Source organism: Triticum aestivum, chromosome 6D, assembly GCF_018294505.1.
Source record: "Triticum aestivum cultivar Chinese Spring chromosome 6D, IWGSC CS RefSeq v2.1, whole genome shotgun sequence".
Lineage (NCBI taxonomy): Eukaryota > Viridiplantae > Streptophyta > Magnoliopsida > Poales > Poaceae > Triticum > Triticum aestivum.
This window is the reverse complement of record NC_057811.1, coordinates 491,495,065-491,518,434: the sequence shown is the minus strand read 5'-3', so window position 1 is coordinate 491,518,434 and position 23,370 is coordinate 491,495,065. Positions and strand designations below refer to the sequence as shown.

Sequence of the window (23,370 nt, the reverse complement as noted above, 5' to 3'; positions counted from 1 at the left end):
ATTTTTCGGAGTACCGGAGAGTTACGGGAATTCGTATTGGGCCTTAATGTGCCATACGGGAATGGAGAGAAAGGCCCCAAAGGGTGGCCGCACCCCTCCCCATGGACTAGTCCGAATTGGACTAGGGAGGGGGGGCGCCCCCTTCCTTCCTTCTCCTTCTCCCTTCCCTTCTCCTACTCCAACAAGGAAAGGAGGAGTCCTACTCCCGGTGGGAGTAGGACTCCCCCCTTGGCGCGCCCTCCTCCTAGGCCGGCCGCCTCCCCCCTTGATCCTTTATATACGGGGGCAGGGGGGGCACCCCATAGACACAACAATTGATCTATTGATCTTTTAGCCGTGTGCGGTGCCCCCCTCCACCATATTACACCTCGATAATATCGTAGCGGTGCTTAGGCGAAGCCCTGCGTCGGTAGAACATCATCATCATCACCATGCCGTCGTGCTGACAAAACTCTCCCTCAACACTCGGCTGGATCGGAGTTCGAGGGACGTCATCGAGCTGAACGTGTGCTGAACTCGGAGGTGCCGTGCGTTCGGTACTTGATCGGTCAGATTGTGAAGACGTACGACTACATCAACCACATTGTGTTAACGCTTTCGCTGTCGGTCTATGAGGGTACGTGGACAACACTCTCCCCTCTCGTTGCTATGCATCACCATGATCTTGCGTGTGCGTAGGAACTTTTTTGAAATTACTACATTCCCCAACAGTGGTATCAGAGCCTGGTTTTATGCGTTGATGTTATGCACGAGTAGAACACAAGTGAGTTGTGGGCGATATAAGTCATACTGCTTACCAGCATGTCATACTTTGGTTCAGCGGTATTGTGAGATGAAGCGGCCCGGACCAACATTACGCGTACGCTTACGCGAGACCGGTTTCACCGTTGCGAGCACTCGTTGCTTAAAGGTGACTGGCGGGTGTCTGTCTCTCTCACTTTAGTTGAACCGAGTGTGGCTATGCACGGTCCTTGCGAAGGTTAAAACAGCACCAACTTGACAAACTATCATTGTGGTTTTGATGCGTAGGTAAGAACGGTTCTTGCTAAGCCCGTAGCAGCCACGTAAAACTTGCAACAACAAAGTAGAGGACGTCTAACTTGTTTTTGCAGGGCATGTTGTGATGTGATATGGTCAAAGCATGATGCTAAATTTATTGTATGAGATGATCATGTTTTGTAACCGACTTATCGGCAACTGGCAGGAGCCATATGGTTGTCGCTTTATTGTATGCAATGCAATCGCCCTGTAATGCTTTACTTTATCACTAAGCGGTAGCGATAGTCGTAGAAGCATAAGATTGGCGAGACGACAACGATGCTACGATGGAGATCAAGGTGTCGCGCCGGTGACGATGGTGATCATGACGGTGCTTCGGAGATGGAGATCACAAGCACAAGATGATGATGGCCATATCATATCACTTATATTGATTGCATGTGATGTTAATCCTTTATGCATCTTATCTTGCTTTGTTTGACGGTAGCATTATAAGATGATTTTTCACTAAATTATCAAAGTATAAGTGTTCTCCCTGAGTATGCACTGTTGCGAAAGTTCTTCGTGCTGAGACACCACGTGATGATCGGGTGTGATAGGCTCTACGTTCAAATACAACGGGTGCAAAACAGTTGCACACGCGGAATACTCAGGTTAAACTTGACGAGCCTAGCATATAACAGATATGGCTTCGGAACACGGAGACCGAAAGGTCGAGCGTGAATCATATAGTAGATATGATCAACATAGTGATGTTCACCATTGAAACTACTCCATCTCACGTGATGATCGGACATGGTTTAGTTGATATGGATCACGTGATCACTTAGAGGATTAGAGGGATGTCTATCTAAGTGGGAGTTCTTAAGTAATATGATTAATTGAACTTAAATTTATCATGAACTTAGTCCTGATAGTATTTTGCAAATTATGTTGTAGATCAATAGCTCGCGTTGTTGCTTCCCTGTGTTTATTTTTGATATGTTCCTAGAGAAAACTAAGTTGAAAGATGATAGTAGCAATGATGCGGACTGGGTCCATGATATGAGGTTTATCCTCATTGCTGCATAGAAGAATTATGTCCTTGATGCACCGCTAGGTGACAGACCTATTGCAGGAGCAAATGCTGACGTTATGAACGTTTGGCTAGCTCAATATGATGACTACTTGATAGTTTAGTGCACCATGCTTAACGGCTTAGAATCGGGACTTCAAAGACGTTTTGAACGTCATGGACCATATGAGATGTTCCAGGAGTTGAAGTTAATATTTCAAGCAAATACCCGAGTTGAGAGATATGAAGTCTCCAACAAGTTCTATAGCTAAAAGATGGAGGAGAATAGCTCAAGCAGTGAGTATGTGCTCAGATTGTCTGGGTACTACAATCGCTTGAATCAAGTGGGAGTTAATCTTCCAAATAAAATAGTGATTGACAGAATTCTCTAGTCACCATCACCAAGTTAGTAGAACTTCGTGATGAACTATAGTATGCAAGGGATGACGAAAGTAATTCCCGAGCTCTTCGCGATGCTGAAATCGACGAAGGTGGAAATCAAGAAAAAGCATCAAGTGTTGATGGTTAACAAGACCACTAGTTTCAAGAAAAGGGCGAAGGGATAGAAGGGGAACTTCAAGAAGAACGGCAAGCAAGTTGCTGCTCAAGTGAAGAAGCCCAAGTCTGGACCTAAGCCTGAGACTAAGTGCTTCTACTACAAAGAGACTGGTCACTGGAAGCGGAACTGCCCCAAGTATTTGGTGGATAAGAAGGATGGCAAAAGTGAACAAAGGTATATTTGATATACAGATTATTGATGTGTATTTTACTAGGGTTCGTAGCAACCCCTCGGTATTTGATACTGGTTCAGTTGCTAAGAGTAGTAACTCGAAACGGGAGTTGCAGAATAAACAGAGACTAGTAAAAGGCGAGGTGACAATGTGTGTTGGAAGTAGTTCCAAGATTGATATGATCATCATCGCACACTCCCTATACTTTCAGGATTAGTGTTGAACCTAAATAAGTGTTATTTGGTGTTTGCGTTGAGCATGAATATGATTTGATCATGTTTATTGCAATACGGTTATTCATTTAAGTTAGAGAATAATTGTTGTACTGTTTACATGAATAAAACCTTATATGGTTACACACCCAATGAAAATGGTTCGTTGGATCTCGATCGTAGTGATACACATATTCATAATATTGAAGTCAAAAGATGCAAAGTTAATAATGATAGTGCAACTTATTTGTGGCACTGCCGTTTAGGTCATATTGGTGTAAAGCGCATGAAGAAACTCCATGCTGATGGGCTTTTGGAATCACTTGATTATGAATCACTTGATACTTGCGAACCATGCCTTATGGGCAAGATGACTAAGACTCCGTTCTCCGGAACAATGGAGCGAGCAACTGACTTATTGGAAATAATACATACTGATGTATGCGATCCGATGAGTGTTGAGGCTCGCGGCGGGTATCATTATTTTCTGACCTTCACAGATGATTTGAGCAGATATGGGTATATCTACTTGATGAAACATAAGTCTGAAGCATTTGAAAAGTTCAAAGAATTTCAGAATGAAGTGGAAAATCATCGTGACAAGAAAATATGGTTTCTACGATCTGTTCGCGGAGACAAATATTTCAGTTACGAGTTTGGTCTTCAATTAAAACAATGTGGAATAGTTTCACAAATTCGTGCCACCTGGAACACCACAGCATAATGGTGTGTGTGAACGTCATAACCGTACTTTATTGGATATAGTGCAATCTATGATGTTTCTTACCGATTTACCAATATCGTTTTGGGGTTATGCATTAGAGACAGCTGCATTCACGTTAAACAGGGCACCATCTAAATCCGTTTGAGACGACACCGTATGAACTGTGGTTTTGCAAGAAACCAAAATTGTCGTTTCTTAAAATTTGGGGTTGCGATGCTTATAAGAAAAAGTTTCATCCTGATAAGCTCAAACCCAAATCGAAGAAATGTGTCTTCATAGGATACCCAAAGGAGACAATTGGGTACACCTTCTATCACAGATCCGAAGGCAAGATATTCATTGCTAAGAATGGATCCTTTCTAGAGAAGAGTTTCTCTTGAAAGAAATGAGTGGGAGGAAAGTAGAACTTGATGAGGTAACTGTACCTGCTCCCTTATTGGAAAGTAGTTCATCACAGAAATCTATTCCTGTGACTACTACACCAATTAGTGAGGAAGCTAATGATGATGATCATGTAACTTCAGATCAAGTTACTACCAAACCTCGTAGGTAAACCAGAGTGAGATCCACACCAGAGTGGTACGGTAATCCTATTCTGGAGGTCATGTTACTTGACCATGACGAACCTACGAACTATGAGGAAGCGATGATGAGCCCAGATTCCGCGAAATGGCTTGAGGCCATGAAATCTGAGATGAGATCCATGTATGAGAACAAAGTATGGACTTTGATTGACTTGCCCAATGATCGGCGAGCCATTGAGATTAAATGGATCTTGAAGAGGAAGACGGACGCTGATAGTAGTGTTACTATCTACAAAGCTAGAATTGTTGCAAAAGGTTTTCGACAAGTTCAAGGTGTTGACTACGATGAGAGTTACTCACTCGTATCTATGCTTAAGTCTGTCCGAATCATGTTAGCAACTGCCGCATTTTATGAAATCTGGCAAATGAATAAACAAAACTGCATTCCTTAATGGATTTATTAAAGAAGAGTTGTATATGATGCAACCAGAAGGTTTTGTCAATCCTAAAGGTGCTAACAAAATATGCAAGCTCCAGCGATCCATCTATGGACTGGTGCAAGCATCTCAGAGTTGGAATATACGCTTTGATAAGTTGATCAAAGCATATAGTTTTATACAGACTTGCGGTGAAGCCTGTGTTTACAAGAAAGTGAGTGGGAGCACTACAACATTTCTGATAAGTATATGTGAATAACATATTGTTGATCGGAAATAATGTAGAATTATTCTGCAAAGCATAAAGGAGTATTTGAAAGGAGTTTTTCAAAGAAGGACCTCGGTGAAGCTGCTTACATATTGAGCATCAAGATCTATAGAGATAGATCAAGACGCTTGATAAGTTTTTCAATGAGTACATACCTTGACAAGATTTTGAAGTAGTTCAAAATGGAACAGTCAAAGAAAGAGTTTCTTGCCTGTGTTACAAGGTGTGAAATTGAGTAAGACTCAAAGCCTGACCACGGCAGAAGATAGAAAGAGAATGAAAGTCATTCCCTATGCCTCGGCCATAGGTTCTATAAAGTATGCCATGCTGTGTACCAGATCTATTGTATACCCTACACTGATTTTGGCAAGGGAGTACAATAGTGATCTAGGAGTAGATCACTGGACAGCGGTCAAAATTATCCTTAATGGAATAAGGATATGTTTCTCGATTATGGAAGTGACGAAAGGTTCGTCGTAAAGGGTTACGCCGATGCAAGTTTTGACACTTATCTAGATGACTCCAAGTCTCGGGCTAGATACATATTGAAAGTGGGAGCAATTAGCTAGAGTAGCTCCGTGCATTGTAGACATTGAAATTTGCAAAATACTTACGGATCTGAATGTGACAGACCCGTTGACTAAAATTATCTCACAAGCAAAACATGATCACACCTTAGTACTCTTTGGGTGTTAATCACATAGCGATGTGAACTAGATTATTGACTCTAGTAAACCCTTGGGTGTTGGTCACATGACGATGTGAACTATGGGTGTTAATCACATGGTGATGTGAACTATTGATGTTAAATCACATGGCGATGTGAACTAGATTATTGACTCTAGTGCAAGTGGGAGACTGAAGGAAATATGCCCTAGAGGCAATAATAAAGTTATTATTTATTTCCTTATATCATGATAAATGTTTATTATTCATGCTAGAATTGTATTAACCGGAAACTTGATACATGTGTGAATACATAGACAAACATAGTGTCACTAGTATGCCTCTACTTGACTAGCTCGTTGATCAAAGATGGTTATGTTTCCTAGCCATAGACATTAGTTGTCATTTGATTAACGGGATCACATCATTAGGAGAATGATGTGATTGACTTGACCCATTCCGTTAGCTTAGCACTCGATCGTTTAGTATGTTGCTATTGCTTTCTTCATGACTTATACATGTTCCTATGACTATGAGATTATGCAACTCCCGTTTACCGGAGGAACACTTTGTGTGCTACCAAACGTCACAACGTAACTGGGTGATTATAAAGGTGCTCTACAAGTGTCTCCGAAGGTACTTGTTGGGTTGGCGTATTTCGAGATTAGGATTTGTCACTCCGATTGTCGGAGAGGTATCTCTGGGCCCTCTCGGTAATGCACATCACTTAAGCCTTGCAAGCATTGCAACTAATGAGCTTGTTGCGAGATGATGTATTACGGAACGAGTAAAGAGACTTGCCGGTAACGAGATTTAACTAGGTATTAAGATACCGACGATCGAATCTCGCGCCCCCTTCCTTCCTTCTCCTTCTCCCTTCCCTTCTCCTACTCCAACAAGGAAAGGAGGAGTCCTACTCCCGGTGGGAGTAGGACTCCCCCCTTGGCGCGCCCTCCTCCTAGGCCGGCCGCCTCCCCCTTTGATCCTTTATATACGGGGGCAGGGGGGCACCCCATAGACACAACAATTGATCTATTGATCTTTTAGCCGTGTGCGGTGCCCCCCTCCACCATATTACACCTCGATAATATCGTAGCGGTGCTTAGGCGAAGCCCTGCGTCGGTAGAACATCATCATCATCACCATGCCGTCGTGCTGACAAAACTCTCCCTCAACACTCGGCTGGATCGGAGTTCGAGGGACGTCATCGAGCTGAACGTGTGCTGAACTCGGAGGTGCCATGCATTCGGTACTTGATCGGTCAGATCGTGAAGACGTACGACTACATCAACCACATTGTGTTAACGCTTTCGCTGTCGGTCTACGAGGGTACGTGGACAACACTCTCCCCTCTCGTTGCTATGCATCACCATGATCTTGCGTGTGCGTAGGAACTTTTTTGAAATTACTACATTCCCCAACAGTGGTATCAGAGCCTGGTTTTATGCGTTGATGTTATGCACGAGTAGAACACAAGTGAGTTGTGGGCGATATAAGTCATACTGCTTACCAGCATGTCATACTTTGGTTCAGCGGTATTGTGAGATGAAGCGGCCCGGACCAACATTACGCGTACGCTTACGCGAGACCGGTTTCACCGTTGCGAGCACTCGTTGCTTAAAGGTGACTGGCGGGTGTCTGTCTCTCTCACTTTAGTTGAACCGAGTGTGGCTATGCCCGGTCCTTGCGAAGGTTAAAACAGCACCAACTTGACAAACTATCATTGTGGTTTTGATGCGTAGGTAAGAACGGTTCTTGCTAAGCCCGTAGCAGCCACGTAAAACTTGCAACAACAAAGTAGAGGACGTCTAACTTGTTTTTGCAGGGCATGTTGTGATGTGATATGGTCAAAGCAGCTAAATTTATTGTATGAGATGATCATGTTTTGTAACCGAGTTATCGGCAACTGGCAGGAGCCATATGGTTGTCGCTTTATTGTATGCAATGCAATCGCCCTGTAATGCTTTACTTTATCACTAAGCGGTAGCGATAGTCGTAGAAGCATAAGATTGGCGAGACGACAACGATGCTACGATGGAGATCAAGGTGTCGCGCCGGTGACGATGGTGATCATGACGGTGCTTCGGAGATGGAGATCACAAGCACAAGATGATGATGGCCATATCATATCACTTATATTGATTGCATGTGATGTTAATCCTTTATGCATCTTATCTTGCTTTGTTTGACGGTAGCATTATAAGATGATTTTTCACTAAATTATCAAAGTATAAGTGTTCTCCCTGAGTATGCACTGTTGCGAAAGTTCTTCGTGCTGAGACACCACGTGATGATCGGGTGTGATAGGCTCTACGTTCAAATACAACGGCACCTCCGAGTTCAGCACACGTTCAGCTCGATGACGTCCCTCGAACTCCGATCCAGCCGAGTGTTGAGGGAGAGTTTTGTCAGCACGACGGCGTGGTGACGATGATGATGTTCTACCGACGCAGGGCTTCGCCTAAGCACCGCTACGATATTATCGAGGTGTAATATGGTGGAGGGGGGCACTGCACACGGCTAAGAGATCAATGATCAATTGTTGTGTCTATGGGATGCCCCCTGCCCCCGTATATAAAGGAGCAAGGGGGGAGGCGGCCGGCCAAGGAGGAGGGCGCGCCAAGGGGGGAGTCCTACTCCCACCAGGAGTAGGACTCCTCCTTTCCTTGTTGGAGTAGGAGAGAAGGAAAGAGGGGGACAGGGAGAAGGAAAAGGGGGCTGCACCCCTTGTCCAATTCGGACCAGAGGGGGGTGCGCGCCTCCTTCCTTTTGGCCCCTCTCCTCTATTCCCGTATGGCCCAATAAGGCCCAATACTTCTCCCCGGCGAATTCCCGTAACTCTCCGGTACTCCGATAAATACCCGAATCACTCGGAACCTTTCCGAGGTCCGAATATAGTCGTCCAATATATCGATCTTTACATCTTGGCCATTTCGAGACTCCTCGTCATGTCCCTGATCTCATCCGAGACGCCGAACTCCTTCGGTACATCAAAACACATAAACTCATAATATAACCGTCATCTAACTTTAAGCGTGCGGACCCTACGGGTTTGAGAACTATGTAGACATGACCGAGACACGTCTCCGGTCAATAACCAATAGCGGAACCTGGGTGCTCATATTGGCTCCCACATATTCTACGAAGATATTTAGCGGTCAGACTGCATAACAACATACGTTGTTCCCTTTGTCATCGGTATGTTACTTGCCCGAGATTCGATCGTCGGTATCTCAATACCTAGTTCAATCTCGTTACCGGCAAGTCTCTTTACTCGTTCCGTAATACATCATCCCGCAACAAACTCATTAGTTGCAATGCTTGCAAGGCTTTAAGTGATGTGCATTACCGAGAGGGCCCAGAGATATCTCTCCGACAATCGGAGTGACAAATCCTAATCTCGAAATACGCCAACCCAACAAGTACCTTTGGAGACACCTGTAGAGCACCTTTATAATCACCCAGTTACGTTGTGACGTTTGGTAGCACACAAAGTGTTCCTCCGGTAAACAGGAGTTGCATAATCTCATAGTCATAGGAACATGTATAAGTCATGAAGAAAGCAATAGCAACATACTAAACGATCGAGTGCTAAGCTAACGGAATGGGTCAAGTCAATCACATCATTCTCCTAATGATGTGATCCCGTTAATCAAATGACAACCCATGTCAATGGCTAGGAAACTTAACCATCTTTGATCAACGAGCTAGTCAAGTAGAGGCATACTAGTGACACTCTGTTTGTCTATGTATTCACACATGTATTATGTTTCCGGTTAATACAATTCTAGCATGAATAATAAACATTTATCATGATATAAGGAAATAAATAATAACTTTATTATTGCCTCTAGGGCATATTTCCTTCAGGGGGACCTCCAAGGAGGGCACCACCCATCAAGGCGCGCTTGGGCCACCTCGGGCCACCTCTCGCGTACTTCTTTGGCCTAGGTTGGCCCTTCTGGTTCATAAAAAATCTCCAAAAAGTTTTGCTGCGTTTGGACTCCGTTTGGTACTGATATTCTGCGAAGTAAAAAACAAGCAAAAGACAGCAACTGGCATTGGGCACTATGTCAATAGGTTAGTCCCAAAAAACGATATAAAGTTTCTATAAAATGATTGTAAAACATCCAAGAATGATAATATAATAGCATGAAACAATTAAAAATTATAGATACGTTGGAGACGTATCAGTGGCGCTGGCCATGTGAAGGCGGTGCGCAAAGGAAGCAACCCCGGCCGTTCGTGCCGGCTCACATGGCCGGAGCCCGCAAGCTGTTCGACGATATGCCACCGCCGACGTAGACAGCGACGATCGAGGAACCTGACTACGCCTCGTTCATGCAGATCGAGGCCACCATTGCCGAGACAAAAGCCAAGGAGGTGGCACTGGCGTTGATGAGCGTCGACAAGAACAACATGTCATCGGAGAGGAAGGCTTGGTTCACGAACCGGCAGAAGGAGATGTTCGCCCGCGACGGCCTGCTCTAGGTGAGACTTTGGCCGCGATGGCAGTCCTTTTTGAAGGCTGGCTGCTCCGCTGGCTTTGTTGCTGGCGACAAAAACTTGTCCATTTTGAAGGCTGGCTCATGTACCGTCCGCTGGCTTTGTTGTCGGCCCCCAAAACTTGTCCATTTTGAAGGCTGGCGGCTATGCCGGCTGCTGGCTTTGTTGCCGGCCCCCAAAACTTGTCCATTTTGAAGGCTGGCGGCTGTGCCGGCCGCTGGCTTTGTTGCCGACGCCAAACTTGAGGTGACCAACCTGTAGGCCGCTGGCTTTGTTGCCGGCCGACATGATCTAGCGTGAACGAGGCAGCTAGCATGAACTTGACCTACGTCTTTTTGTTTGCATGCACAGCAGACGAGATGCGACCGCTTGTTGGGCGCACGACCACCGCATCCATAAATCCGGGCGGACACGGCCACATTGCGACCCCAAAGGATGAAAATCGGACGAAACGGGCGTCCGTTTTGGGTCGTGCGTTGGAGTTGGCCTCACGCCAGCCGTCCGATCCCGCCCACAGGACCGAACAGATGGCCAGATCCGCGTCTCCCCGCGGTCGGCGCCCCGCTAGATCTACCCGGCGCCGCACCACCCGTCTCTCCCTCTCCCCCCGCCCACCGGAAGCAGCGGCCACCAGATTCCCCACCCCCAACCCGGCGACCCACCCACGGTAAGGGAAGGGAAGGGAAGAGAGAGTGGAGTGGACGGAGCGGGCTGCGATCTAGGGTTCAACGACCGGAGCCCTTCCCGAGCGCGAGACCTAGGGTTCAAGCCGCCGCCGGCGCGCCCAGCCGGCCGAACTCTCCGCCGCTACAGCAGTGCCTCCCTCCTGCAGCCGCCCCCGCCCGGAGCAACGCCACCGCCGGCGACCAGTCCATAGGCAGGTAGCCACCACCCCTCCTTCGTCCTCCCTCCTTCCTATTGCATCATCCCCCTGATTTCTGCATTGGATTATCACGACCACTCTAGCTATGGGATCCAGGGATCGGGGTTGAACTCGAACTAGGGTTTCGATCTAAATCGGAGTATTGGGGAATGTGCTAAGTATATGCCATTTCCAGAGAAAGGCTTAAGTATACATTGTTTGGAGATTAAACTCAGCTGGAAACGAATGGCTTACAAGCGCACGAGCTGGCATATATATATATATATATATATATATATATATATATATATATATATATATATATATATATATATATATATATATATATATATGACGGTGAGCGAACGTGAGCCGTTAGATCTTCATAGGTTCAGATAGTTGTAGCCGCCTGATAACTGAACCCGCTCTGTTAACTGAATCATCATCTCTGTTCCTGACAATGCCCCCTCGAAAAAACGAACTTGTCCTCAAGGAGTGCTCAATTCCCTTGGCGCCAGCCTTCCACCGTTTGCTTGAACAAGTTAGGGAAGGTGTGCTTAATGAAGTCTGCATCCTCCCAAGTAGAGTCTTCAGGTGGAAAATTTTCCCACTGTACAAGCCATTGGACCACCGCCAGATTGTTCCTCGGAATTTGGCGCGTTTGTAATACCATCACCGGTCCCTGCTTGATGTGCCCATCAGCAGTGACCAAAGGAAGATCTTCACAAGGAACAACATTGGGGCCAATATGTCGTTTCAGCTCGCTGACATGAAAGACTGGATGTATTTTTGACCCCGATGGAAGTAGCAGATGGTAAGCTACATTTCCCGCTTTATGCATAACTCGAAAAGGACCGTAGAACTTGCTTTGGAGTTTAATATGCGACTTGGCACCAAAAGCATTCAAGCAGTATGGCTGCATTTTGAGATATACCATGTCTCCTTCCTGGAAGGAACGTTCCACACGTTTCTTATCTGCAAACTTCTTCATGCGCTGCTGTGCCACATGTAAATTTTGCTTCAAGGTAGCCAACAGCTGCTGTCTGTTGGTCAACATTTCTCTGGCTTCATTGTCATGGATAATATACTCACTGGTTTGTGGAGGAGGATAACCATATAGAGCTTCAAATGGTGTCTTTTGTAGGGAAGAATGAAAACAGCTGTTATACCAGTATTCTGCCATTGGTAAATGGTGAACCCACTGTTTAGGATGTTCTGAAGTTAAACATCTTAAGTAATTTTCGATGCACTGGTTGACCCTTTTCTGTCTGGCCATCAGATTGTGGGTGATAAGTAGAACTAAACCTCAACTCAATCTTCATAGCTGTGAAAATATCTTTCCACAATTGGCTAGTGAAAATCCTGTCTCTATCAGACACAATAGCAATAGGAGGACCATGCAGCTTGATTATATTGTCAATAAAGATTTGAGCAACTGTCTTGACAGTAAAAGGGTGTGCCGGGGGCAGGAAATGAGCAAATTTGGCCAATCTGTCCACCACTACCAAAATTACTTCTTTTGCCTCATATTTTGGCAGCCCTTCAATAAAATCCATGCTCAAATGTGTCCAGGCCATATCCGGAATATGCAAAGGATCTAATAATCCAGGATAGTGGCATGTTTCACCTTTATTCTTCTGACAGATAGGACATTCAACCCACCTCTCCACATCTTGGTTATACTGGCCGAGACTGGTTAACAAATTAGTACTAGTGGTATTGTTGGCATGATACATGTCCCAAATCTCATTTACTATTGGGAATACAGTGCTACTGTTGCGCTGTGCTGTTGATTTTAACAGGCAGACCTAAAACATCAATACCGCGTAAAGTGATTGCTTCTCCTTTTGCATGTTAGCTGATTGATTGATCTTCAGGTTCCACCTTTCGTGTTACGCCCATGATAGATGTACGGCTAGCTAATGATTTGATTTGCTGCTCCATATATTCATTCCTACACTTGCTAAAAGTCTAATTCTACCCCTTTTGAACTTGGGAGTTGGAACAGGGCATCAGCATTGTCAATTGGAGAGGCATGGAGCTGCTTCGGCACCCACAGCAGAGTAAACAAGAAGGCGCCAGTTCTAGAAGCTTGCAGAACGCTCGCCCGCGCGGATGGAGAACCGAAAGAATACCGGCCTCAGCGTACTGCCACCTAACCCCGTCCCCACTTCTGTACCCTTCCCGTCTCTCCACTCTTTCTGTCTCATTTTTTCTCCCCTTTTGCGCTACTGCGTTGTTGCACACACAAGACGAAGCTTCCAAACGATGCGACGGTGCAGGAGCAGGAGCCTGCGATCAAGGTGATCTACTAAGGTAAAGCTGAGCGAATTCTGTTCTTCTCGGTTGGAGATGGGTGCTTTTTTTTGAAACGTTTTGTGATTTGAATGATGCAGCCCTGAAGGAGATGGAAAATGAGCTCCAGAACCTCCGGGACGACAACAACCAGCTCCGCCATGAGCTGTAATATCTAATGCTTGTGTCGTGCTTGCTGATTTGGGCTCGCTTTTATTTTTGGGGACTGACGGCTGAGGCACTGATTCCTCTTCTTTTTGTTGTTTGATTCTTTTATGCCAGCCTTGGCAAAGACCGGCAGCTTGCGGAGACACGGACACTTCTAGTTGACAGGGAGCAGCAGCTTTCGAACACCCAAACACTTCTAGTTGACAGGGAGCAGCAGCTTGCGGCCGGGACACTTCTTGTTGACAGTGAGTTTCCTTGTCCAAATTTTGTGTTCCTTCCCCTTTACCATTTGGTCCAAGTTGATGCTTGGAATTTTAGAGAATGGAGATTGGTGGTGTGTCAGCATAAAACATTCACTTATGGGGGATTAATACATGTCTTCTTGAAATAGAGTGCACTAATGTGCCCGATGGAGAGTACTTTACTGTTTAACAGAATGTCTATACCGCAAATCAACTTATCTTTGTTATGGTCTGAATTTCAGGCAACTCACATATCTAAGTATTTGAATGTTGTAAGCAACTACTTCTCCAGGCTGACATTTCTATAGATCAAGCTTAATTGTTTGAGTAGTTTTTTTTAAAAAAAAAATTCTGCTTACCACAATTCTTTGATGTTTAGTTTGCAAAGTAAACACCGAAAGCGCTGATTGCCTGAGTTGATTCCCTTTATATGATTTACTTATGCTCAAAGAGAGTTGAAAATTAGCAACAAACAAGGCATATCACATGATATTAGTCAACAAACTGAACAGTTATTGTGATACTAAACACTATTGTAGTAATCTATTCTAATTGGGCTATTGTTATCAAATTGCAACACACATATAATCGATTATATGAGTGTGTCAACATGTGGCTGCACCCTATTGCAGAAGTACACTTTGTGCAGAAAAAAAAGGTCAAAATATCATAGATGAGCAACATGCTAGGGCACTTGCAGAAAGGCATGCAAAAACATGACCATTTGCAAACAGTTCTCTTGAGTAATACAAAACCGTTGTGCGCATATATGGTTGCTACATCGGTCCTTCATCTCTCTGTCTCTGTCTTTTTTTTGGTACAATACACAACTTTTCATAATTCTGAACAACTGTTGGGCCACGTGGTTTTGGGCCCACGGAACAGAGAGAGAGAGAGAGAGATGGGCCAGACGACGACGGCGACGACGACTTGGCGACGGTCGGTCGTTGTTTCCGCGTTGCCGAGCAGATCCATCCCCTTCCCTTCTCCTCTCACTCCCACTTCCTGCTGCGCCTCGCCGTGCACGCGTCGCCGGCGTCGTCCGAGCTTCTCCCCGCCGGGAAAGCCGCCGAGGGTCGCCGCAGGCCGCCATTGAGCGGCAGATCCATCCTGCTAGCGCTAGCTAGGTACGAGTACGAATCCCCACTTGCCCTGCTTCCGTCTCTTTCTAGTATGACGCCGCCTCATTCGTTGCAGCTGTTGCGCTCCTCTTTCAGGTCCACATCGACGACGCTGAGGAAATAGATAATCCACTCTTCACCTGCTGCCACGCCGCCGCCGGATCCATGCTTTGAGGTACGGCCCCGTCCCCTCTCTCCCTGCTTTGATCTCCTCCCATGCCGCCGTCGGCGCCGCGCATTGGACTGACTGCGCCGGCACTGGGGACGCTCTGTCTGTACCTCGTGTGGTGCAGCAATGGGCGGTCGGGCTCACCTCCCTCAATCCAGTCTCTTCCAGGCCCAGATCTACGACGCGGAGAAGAAGAAATAAATATTCCACTGTTCACCTCCCTCAATCCATTCTCTTTCAGGGTTCAGATCCACGACGCGGAGAAGAAGAAACAATCCACTGTTCACCGTCAGTGTACCAAGCGAGCTGCCTCTGAGTTGCACCACATTCAGGTATGAACCAATAAAAACTCAGCTGTTCCATGGGAGCGATCTGTAGCTACATGTTCAGTCTACTAACCATGCTCTCCTCTTTTTCAGCTTGTCGATTTGCAGCTTCCTATTTACTATCAGTGCATTCAGCAAACTGTCCTCCACGCACAGCTGACTGGCCGAGCTCTGAGCTTGCATGGCCATGGAGGCGGCTCTTGTCAGCGTGGCGACGGGGGTCCTCAAACCTGTCATAGGAAAGCTGACCGTTCTGCTCGGCAATGAGTACAAGCGTTTCAAGACAGTTCGCAAGGAGATCAAGTCACTCACTAATGAGCTTGCCGCCATGGAGGCTTTTCTTCTGAAGATGTCAGAGGAGGAGGATCCCGATGTGTAGGATAAAGTTTGGATGAATGAGGTGCGGGAACTGTCCTATGACCTGGAGGACGCCATCGACGACTTCATGCAGAGCGTCGGTGACAAAGATGAAAAGCCAGATGGTTTCATTGAAAAGATCAAAAATTCACTAGGGAAGTTGGGGAAGATGAAGGCTCGCCATCGGATTGGCAAGGAGATCCAAGATCTGAAGAAACAAATCAAAGAGGTGGGTGACAGGAATGCAAGGTACAAGGGTCGTCAAACCTTCTCTAGCACCAAAAATGAAGTTGTAGACCCTAGAATTCTTGCTAGATTCGAGCATGCATCAAAACTCGTTGGAATTGATGAAACCAAAGCCGAGATAATCAAGCTATTAGGCGAAGAAAATGGACAAGTGCCAAGGCAACAACAACTGAAGATAGTCTCCATTGTTGGATTTGGAGGAATGGGGAAGACAACTCTTGCAAACCAAGTGTATCAAGACCTCAAAGGGGAATTCCAGTATCGAGCTTTCATATCGGTGTCACGAAATCCAGACTTGATGAAAATCCTCAGAACTATCCTTAGTGAAATTACCGGTATAAGCTATCCTGGCACCGAAGCAGGGTGCATAGAACAACTCATCGACAAGATCAAAGATTTCCTAGCAGACAAAAGGTACAATAACTGCATGTGTTTACCTACTCATTGTGCTTTGATGTATAATTTTAGTTATTCATGTTTCACATGAAAACTTGACAAGTAAACTTATCATAAAAATAGTTTTGTTGTTGTTTATGTGCGTGCGTGCATATTGTTTCCACTAGAGGGAAAAAATAAGATATTTTGAGCTCCATGTATATAGAAATACATTGTGCCCCTATGTTTATATAGGAAAAATACCCACATATTATGAACTACCATGTAGTATACAAATTGTGTGGCTGAGCGTGAATAGCTTATATTCCTCAACCCGGTAAAACAATGTACCAATTGTAGTATAATTGTGTTCAAAATGTAGTAATTTTGAAACAATATAGTATACTGGTGACTTAGTGAAAATATGTAGTTCGGAAAATGACTACACATATTATACCAAATTTTACTACTCCCTTTGTTTCATATTACTCGTCGCTGCTTTAGTACAAGGGTAAATTTTCTATCAGTTTTGCTAAAGTACGTCTAGATGTTCCATAAATATTGCACATCTAAGTCCTATGCATTGACCTTGCAAGGAGATTCTTGTCGGCATTTTATTTTTCCCTTTTCTTTTTCTTTTTATACTTGATTAAGTCACTTAGATGTGCAACAACTTGGGCATGTCTAGACACCCCATTTTCTATGCCTTCTACCAGGGCCTTACCCGCAAAAAAAGGGGCCACATATTAGCCTTTCAATGCTTGGGCTTAGAATAGTGCATGTCTAGACATAATCTAGTATGCCATATTTACATTCCCTCCGATCGACCGTGTATTGGATGACAAAATGGGCAAGCGACCGTGTATTGGACGCCGACACGCGGTTCTCCTCACACAGGAACTGCCACGAGCACGCCCATTGCCCGCTCCACCCCCGAATAATGCTATACTTAAAGGGATCTTACATGATCTACGTCTTTTGATTGGATTAAATCAGGGAGATACATCTTCCTCGGGGACGAAGCGGTGTACCTAAGAGCATCTCTAGCGGAGACCCTAAAATCGGTCGAAAAATTCGGTTTTACTACTCTAACTGTGATCTAACTGAGAGTGTAAATCCTATAATGGAGTAAATACTTCACTCCATGCCAAGCCGAGCGCTTAAACTTACTCCTCCGCTCGGCCACGGAGTAAAACGCAACACGCCTCTCTGCCTCCTTCCCCACCCTATCCCTCACCGGCGACCCCCGCAACGCTCCCACACCCGTGCCATCATGGTCGGATCCCATGGCCGCCGCTCCCCGCAGCCTATCCACAACGCAGGTTGCACCGCCACGAGCGCACCGTCGGTGCATCTGCCTCCCAATGCTGCCACAGACGCTTCCTTGATTGGCGCCCCATACGCTTACCGTAGCTGGCTCTCCGGCTTCCCCGATCTCCCCGCACCACCGTCGCCACAGAGGTCGTACATTTGCATGCAGCAGGGGGGATGGGGGAGTGGGTGGCCGAGATCACCAACCAGCACACCCACATGACACTTTGGCTCAGATCCTTCCAATCTGCCAAGCAGGCCGACCAGGAAGACGACATTTGGTTGTTTGGCTGCACGGCGCCGATGGCCACTGAAACTTTGAGTTTGATGAGTTGTTGTGGCTAGATGCCGCCGACCTGCGGGTGGTCTCCACATTAGACAGGAGGAAGGACCAAGAGGCGAGGGAAAGGTTGGCGGAGGAGGCCTCCGATGAGGCATACATGGCGGGGCTTCGCCGCCACTACCTAGAGCAGGTGGAGGCGGATCTCCGCCTGTATGAGCAGCTAGCAGCGCGCGGGGGGGGGGGTCATCGTGTTGTCAAGCAACGGTGAAGACAATGGCGGAAACGGAGGCAACAGAAGCGGAGGAGAGAACGGAGGCGGAAGCGATGACTGCTTCAGGACCGAATTTACAAGAATCTTTGGCAATGACGATGACTGCACATGGCCTGACCCCATTATCAATAAGCTTTCTCGAGCGGGGTGGAAATCGGTCGCTGAAGATATGACTAGATTTTAGTAAGTTTTAGATTCGGTTAATTTAGTAGAGTTTTTGTTGGTTGATGACAATGTGAAATTTCATAAATGGGTGTCGAATTTTGGTTAGTATATTTGTTTGAATTGGATTTGTGTTCATCATATCCGAATTTGCTTTTTTACTTTGTTAATTTACGAGAACGGCTAGAAACAACCAAAATTTGGAGTACAATTACTCCACTAACATTTGCTCCGCGGTTTAGTCCACTAATTTTTAGGGGGTCGGCAAGAGAAGTTGCATGCGTTCGAGCCTGAAACCTGACCCCTCCCTTCCTTGGAAGAAACGTAAATCTTGTAAACCGCGGTTTATGCCTCTGTCTTAGTGGAGCGCCAAGTGGGCAAGCACAGTAACATTAGTTCATTACTTTTGTTAGATTTTTCTTTTTAGTTTTGTTTATATTTCGAAAATTTTAAATACATATATTTCAAAAAAAATCTACATAATTTTTAAAAATGTTCATCGCACGTTAAAAAACTGCCTGTGGAGTGTAAAAAAAATCATCCAACTTTGAAAAATATATTGATACCATTCACAAAAATGTCCGTGATATTTTAAAAATGTTCACACAACCCGTCCCCGTTGCTGCTGCCGCGTACTGCACCACTACGTCTTCTCTTCTGTTAAGGGAGATATGATGGCAGTTGGGATGGAGGGGTGCTTCTGCCAGTTGAGGGAGACATCCCTCTTGGCTCCCTGATTGTGTGGAAAACAGGCGAGAAATTTAGCGCCCTTCTATGGGATTGGAGGGAGTAACACATATCTACTATTTATGTTTTTCTAGAGTAATGTGTACTATTTATGTGTAACACATATTTAGGTACACTTTGTTGTTATGGACGAGGCATACGGGGTGTGCCATAGCCCATACCCCATATATATACATCCTTTTATGCAAGACCTAACTTCAACATGGTCACGCTTCGTTCAAGACTACAAAATGTATTAGCTTTGTCCTAAGTCAACCTTTTAAGTTTGGAATAGTTTATAGCAATATTCTTTAATAGCAAACAAGTATATTATAAAATATATATTTCATAGAGGATTCAACGAAAGTAACTAGTTGTTGAAGATGTTGGTACACTTTGTATCAATTTGATGAAACTTAATGAAGTTTGACTCATTACAAAGCTAGACCTTCTTATTGTTTGAAACGGGGGAAGAGTTGTACTTAAATTTATGTCATATAAGTTTACTAGTATTACTAATGCATGAATTATTAGTATTACTAATGCATGAATTATTCTGCTCCAAATTTAGGAATCTACTTGCAATGTTTAGTAGTTGGTGTTGAAATGGTTTTCCACATTTCAGTTTAGCACTATTTACTAATGTGTGAAATCTTGCGTTACAATATGGGCAGGTATCTTATTGTCATAGATGACATATGGGACATAAAACATTGGGAAGTGATCCGATGTGCTCTAGCTGATAATCATTATGAGAATAGAGTAATCACAACAACCCGTGATCGCGACGTTGCACGTAAAGTTGGTGGCGCTTATGAGCTTAAACCCCTCCCTGATGAGACATCCAAAATATTATTCTTTGGAAGAATTTTTGGTATTAATAATGACTGTCCAGATGATTTGGTCGAAGTATCTGAAACTCTCCTGAAGAAATGTGGCGGTGTGCCATTGGCTATCATCACCATTGCTGGTTTATTGGCCAGTCGGGAAGGGAATAAAAGGGAGTGGAACAAGTTGTGTGATTCTATCGGTTCGGGACTTGACAATAGTCCTGATGTGAAGACGATGAGAAATATATTGGCCCTTAGCTATCGCCATCTACCTATCCACCTAAAAACTTGCTTGTTGTATCTAAGTATATTTCCTGAAGACTACATTATTCAAGGAAGCAGATTGATATGGAGGTGGATATGTGAAGGTTTTGTTAATGGGGTACAAGATGAGGACTTATTTGAGCTTGGTGAGAGCTACCTCACGGAGCTCATAAACAGAGGATTGATCCAAGCGGTGGACTCCTATAGGTATGTCAGGACAACGGATTGCCGTGTGCATGACTTGGTTCTGGAATTTATCAGCTCCATTTCTATTGAAGAAAACTTTTGTACTGTATTGCATGATAAGAAGGCCAAATCAGCTGCGATAACAAGCAAGGTCCGCAGGTTATTTCTGCAACTCCAGGATGTTGAGATGCCTCAGGGGAGATTGATATTGTCCCACATGAGGTCACTTACTGTGTCGGGGGTTGACAAAATGTCACCCCTTTCTTTTTCCCCTCAATTACGTGTATTGGATTTGGAGGACTGCTATCTTCAGGAGCAACGCCATAAATTACTTGAGCATCTCGGGAGTTTATGCCAGTTGAGATATCTTGCGTTGGGAGATATATACCCCAGTGAGCTCTTATTGCCGATCCAAATTGGGCAGCTAAAACATCTGATATTCTTAAGTGTTGGTGGTCGCTCCAAAAACAAATTCAGGCCAGGTGTTATCAGCAAACTGGAGGCTTTGCAAGTGTTGTTATCTATCAGCTTATCCAAGTCTCCGCACATTGCAAAAGAGCTAAGGCATTTGACTAAACTGAGGGTTCTTACTTTCTCGTTGGAAGGTATGCCTGATGAGAGCTTCAAGGGTTGGATTTCGGAGTCTCTAGTTCACCTGGAGAATTTGCAGAGTTTAATTGTGCACGCCCCTTACCGTTTGGATGAGGAAAGTGCTTGTTTGGATTTCTTAGGGGAAGGATGGATGCCCCCTCCTCGGAATCGCCGTAGGTTTGTTTCACCATTTGGGAAGTTCTCCTATCTGCCATCGTGGATTAACCCGTCAAATCTTCGGGAGCTCTCCATGATAGAGATCGGGTTGGGCCACCTGCGGCAGAAGGATCTTGACATACTTGGTTCCTTTCCAGTTCTTCAATCCCTCCGGCTGAGTTGCTACAAGAATATCTGGGATGAAGAAAGGAAACAGTGGCCGGTGATCAGTGCTGATACTTTCCAGTGCCTGCAGGAGTGTAAGTTGGGGATACTTCCCACGGGAGGAAATATGTTCGCACCAGGAGCAATGCCCAAGGTACAAAGCCTTACATTTTCTTTTAGCTTGGGTTTGGCAATCCTCCCATCTCTCCGTGATAGCTTGGGCTTGGAGAATCTCCCTTCTCTCCAGGATCTCCATGTTTACTTCAGCGAATTCACCGATGGGTCCGTCACCCAACAAGCATATGACCAAGCGGAGGCTGCAATTAGCTGTGCAGCAGACAACCATCCCAACCGCCCCACCCTTCAGTTGGGCTTATCATGGCCGGCCAATGACGCGACTGCTTGGCTGCCGCCGCTGCCGCGACCGGCCCGCCCGCCTTCAAACGCCACCGATGCCGCGCCTGCCGCCCGCCTTCCGCCTCGGGCCGGCCGCTGACGCGACCTGTCGGCTGCCGCGCCGCAGCTTTTGGCGCGGCAAAGACTTCGATATTGTCCTGGAAGCGTTCAGGAAGGCGGCGGCCGCCACGGCCCACCCGCTCCCGGCACAAGTGCCCCACAGCAGGCGTCCCCTGCCCCGGCGCTGGTCCCGATCCCGCCGGAGCAGGCCGCCCTCGCGCAAGACGGCGACCCCGACGACATGCCGGGGCTACTTGCGGCGCTAGCCCAGTCGGCAGACGATGCGGCGGTGGCGGCGACGCACGAGGAGAGGGACCGGCAGGTGGCCTTATCGGCGGTGCAGGCGCAGCAGGCGCAGGAGGGCGACAACTGGTGGGACGACGACTTCAGCGACGGCGGCGAAGGAGGTGCCGGAGGTACGGCGCCGGTCGTTGACCTCACCAGCGCCAGCGACGAGGAGTAGTTTAGTTTTAGGTTTAGATTTAAATTTTGTTCTAAGTTATGTAAAATATCTTCAAATATGAATGAACTCGGAATGGTTTATCTGGAAAAAATATATCCTTATGTTTAATTTGATATTAGTCGTGCAATAAAGCTTAAAAAAACAAAAATACATGCATTTGAACATTACGAGACGACAAGTGGTAAAATAAAACTGAGACAAAACGGCCGGTTCGGTAAACGATGTGAAATTTTTTGAATGACCTCAATTTTCACCGGAAAAATCGTGGATATTCATAGAGTAGCAAAAAGCAACGAAACTTGTCACCGATTAAAAAGTCCTTTCGGACGGGGCCTTCGCTACCCGAACGGTCTCCACAGAACGAGGTCAATTCTTTGACATCTTTGTAATGGCCTAAATTTTTGCAACTGAGTTGGTATGCCCACCCCCACACTCTATCCAAGAATTGAATGTATTTCGAAACCAAAAACAAGTTGCGTCACGTCCGGGGAATGCTTTATTGTGTTTTCACCGCAAAAATTGTAGAAAATACATAGAGTGGCAAAAAGCCACGAAACTTGTCATGCATACGAGTCATGTTGGCAGGACACTATGAAAAATATTTGGGTTCATTTTAAGGATGTCGAAAAAAAAGTCCTTTCGGAAGGGGCCTTCGGTCCTACTCGTACAGTCTCCGGAGAACGAGGTCAATTTTTTGCCATCTTCAGAATGGCCTCAAAGTTTGCAAGTGAGTTGGTATGCCCACCCCCACACTCAATCCAAAAATTAAACGTATTTGGACACGAAAAGCATGTTACGCCACGTTTGGGGAGTGCTATATGGTATTTTCACCAGAAAAATTGTAGAAAATTCATAAAGTGGTAAAAAGCAACGAAACTTATCATGCATACTAGTCATGATGGTAGAACATAATGAAAAAAAATTGGGTTCATTTGAAGGTTGTCGAAAAAAAACTCCTTTCGGACGGGACCTTCACTCCTCCTGAACGGTCTCCGGAGAATGAGGTCAATTTTTTGCCATCTTCAGAATGGCCTCAATTTTTGCAAGTGAGTTGGTATGCCCACCCCCACACTCAATCTAAAAATTGAACATATTTGGACACCAAAAGCATCTTGCGTCACGTCCAGGGAGTGCTATATGGTATTTTCACCGAAAAATTGTAGAAAATTCACAAAGTGGCAAAAAGCCACAAAACTTGTCATGCATACTAGTCATGATGGTAGA

The 23,370-nt window shown here is 45.5% G+C and overlaps 1 protein-coding gene across 1 annotated transcript; it reads left to right on the top strand.

Moving 5' to 3' along the window:
• Window positions 1-14,608: 14,608 nt before the first annotated feature.
• Window positions 14,609-22,254, top strand: LOC123146341 (disease resistance protein RGA5). The gene is made up of 5 exons (XM_044565990.1): window positions 14,609-14,815; window positions 14,906-14,984; window positions 15,220-15,310; window positions 15,398-16,321; window positions 19,710-22,254. The coding sequence occupies exons 4-5, from the start codon at window positions 15,696-15,698 to the stop codon at window positions 21,721-21,723; spliced, it is 2,640 nt and encodes an 879-aa protein (XP_044421925.1). The 5' UTR covers window positions 14,609-14,815; window positions 14,906-14,984; window positions 15,220-15,310; window positions 15,398-15,695; the 3' UTR covers window positions 21,724-22,254.
• The last annotated feature ends 1,116 nt before the right edge of the window (window positions 22,255-23,370 follow it).

Excerpts from the sequence above, each read along its gene's own strand:
- LOC123146341 (XM_044565990.1), top strand. The coding sequence starts at position 15,696 with ATGAATGAGGTGCGGGAACTGTCCTATGACCTGGAGGACGCCATCGAC. Across the intron at positions 16,322-19,709 it reads GATTTCCTAGCAGACAAAAG|GTATCTTATTGTCATAGATG; the intron begins GTACAATAACTG and ends CAATATGGGCAG.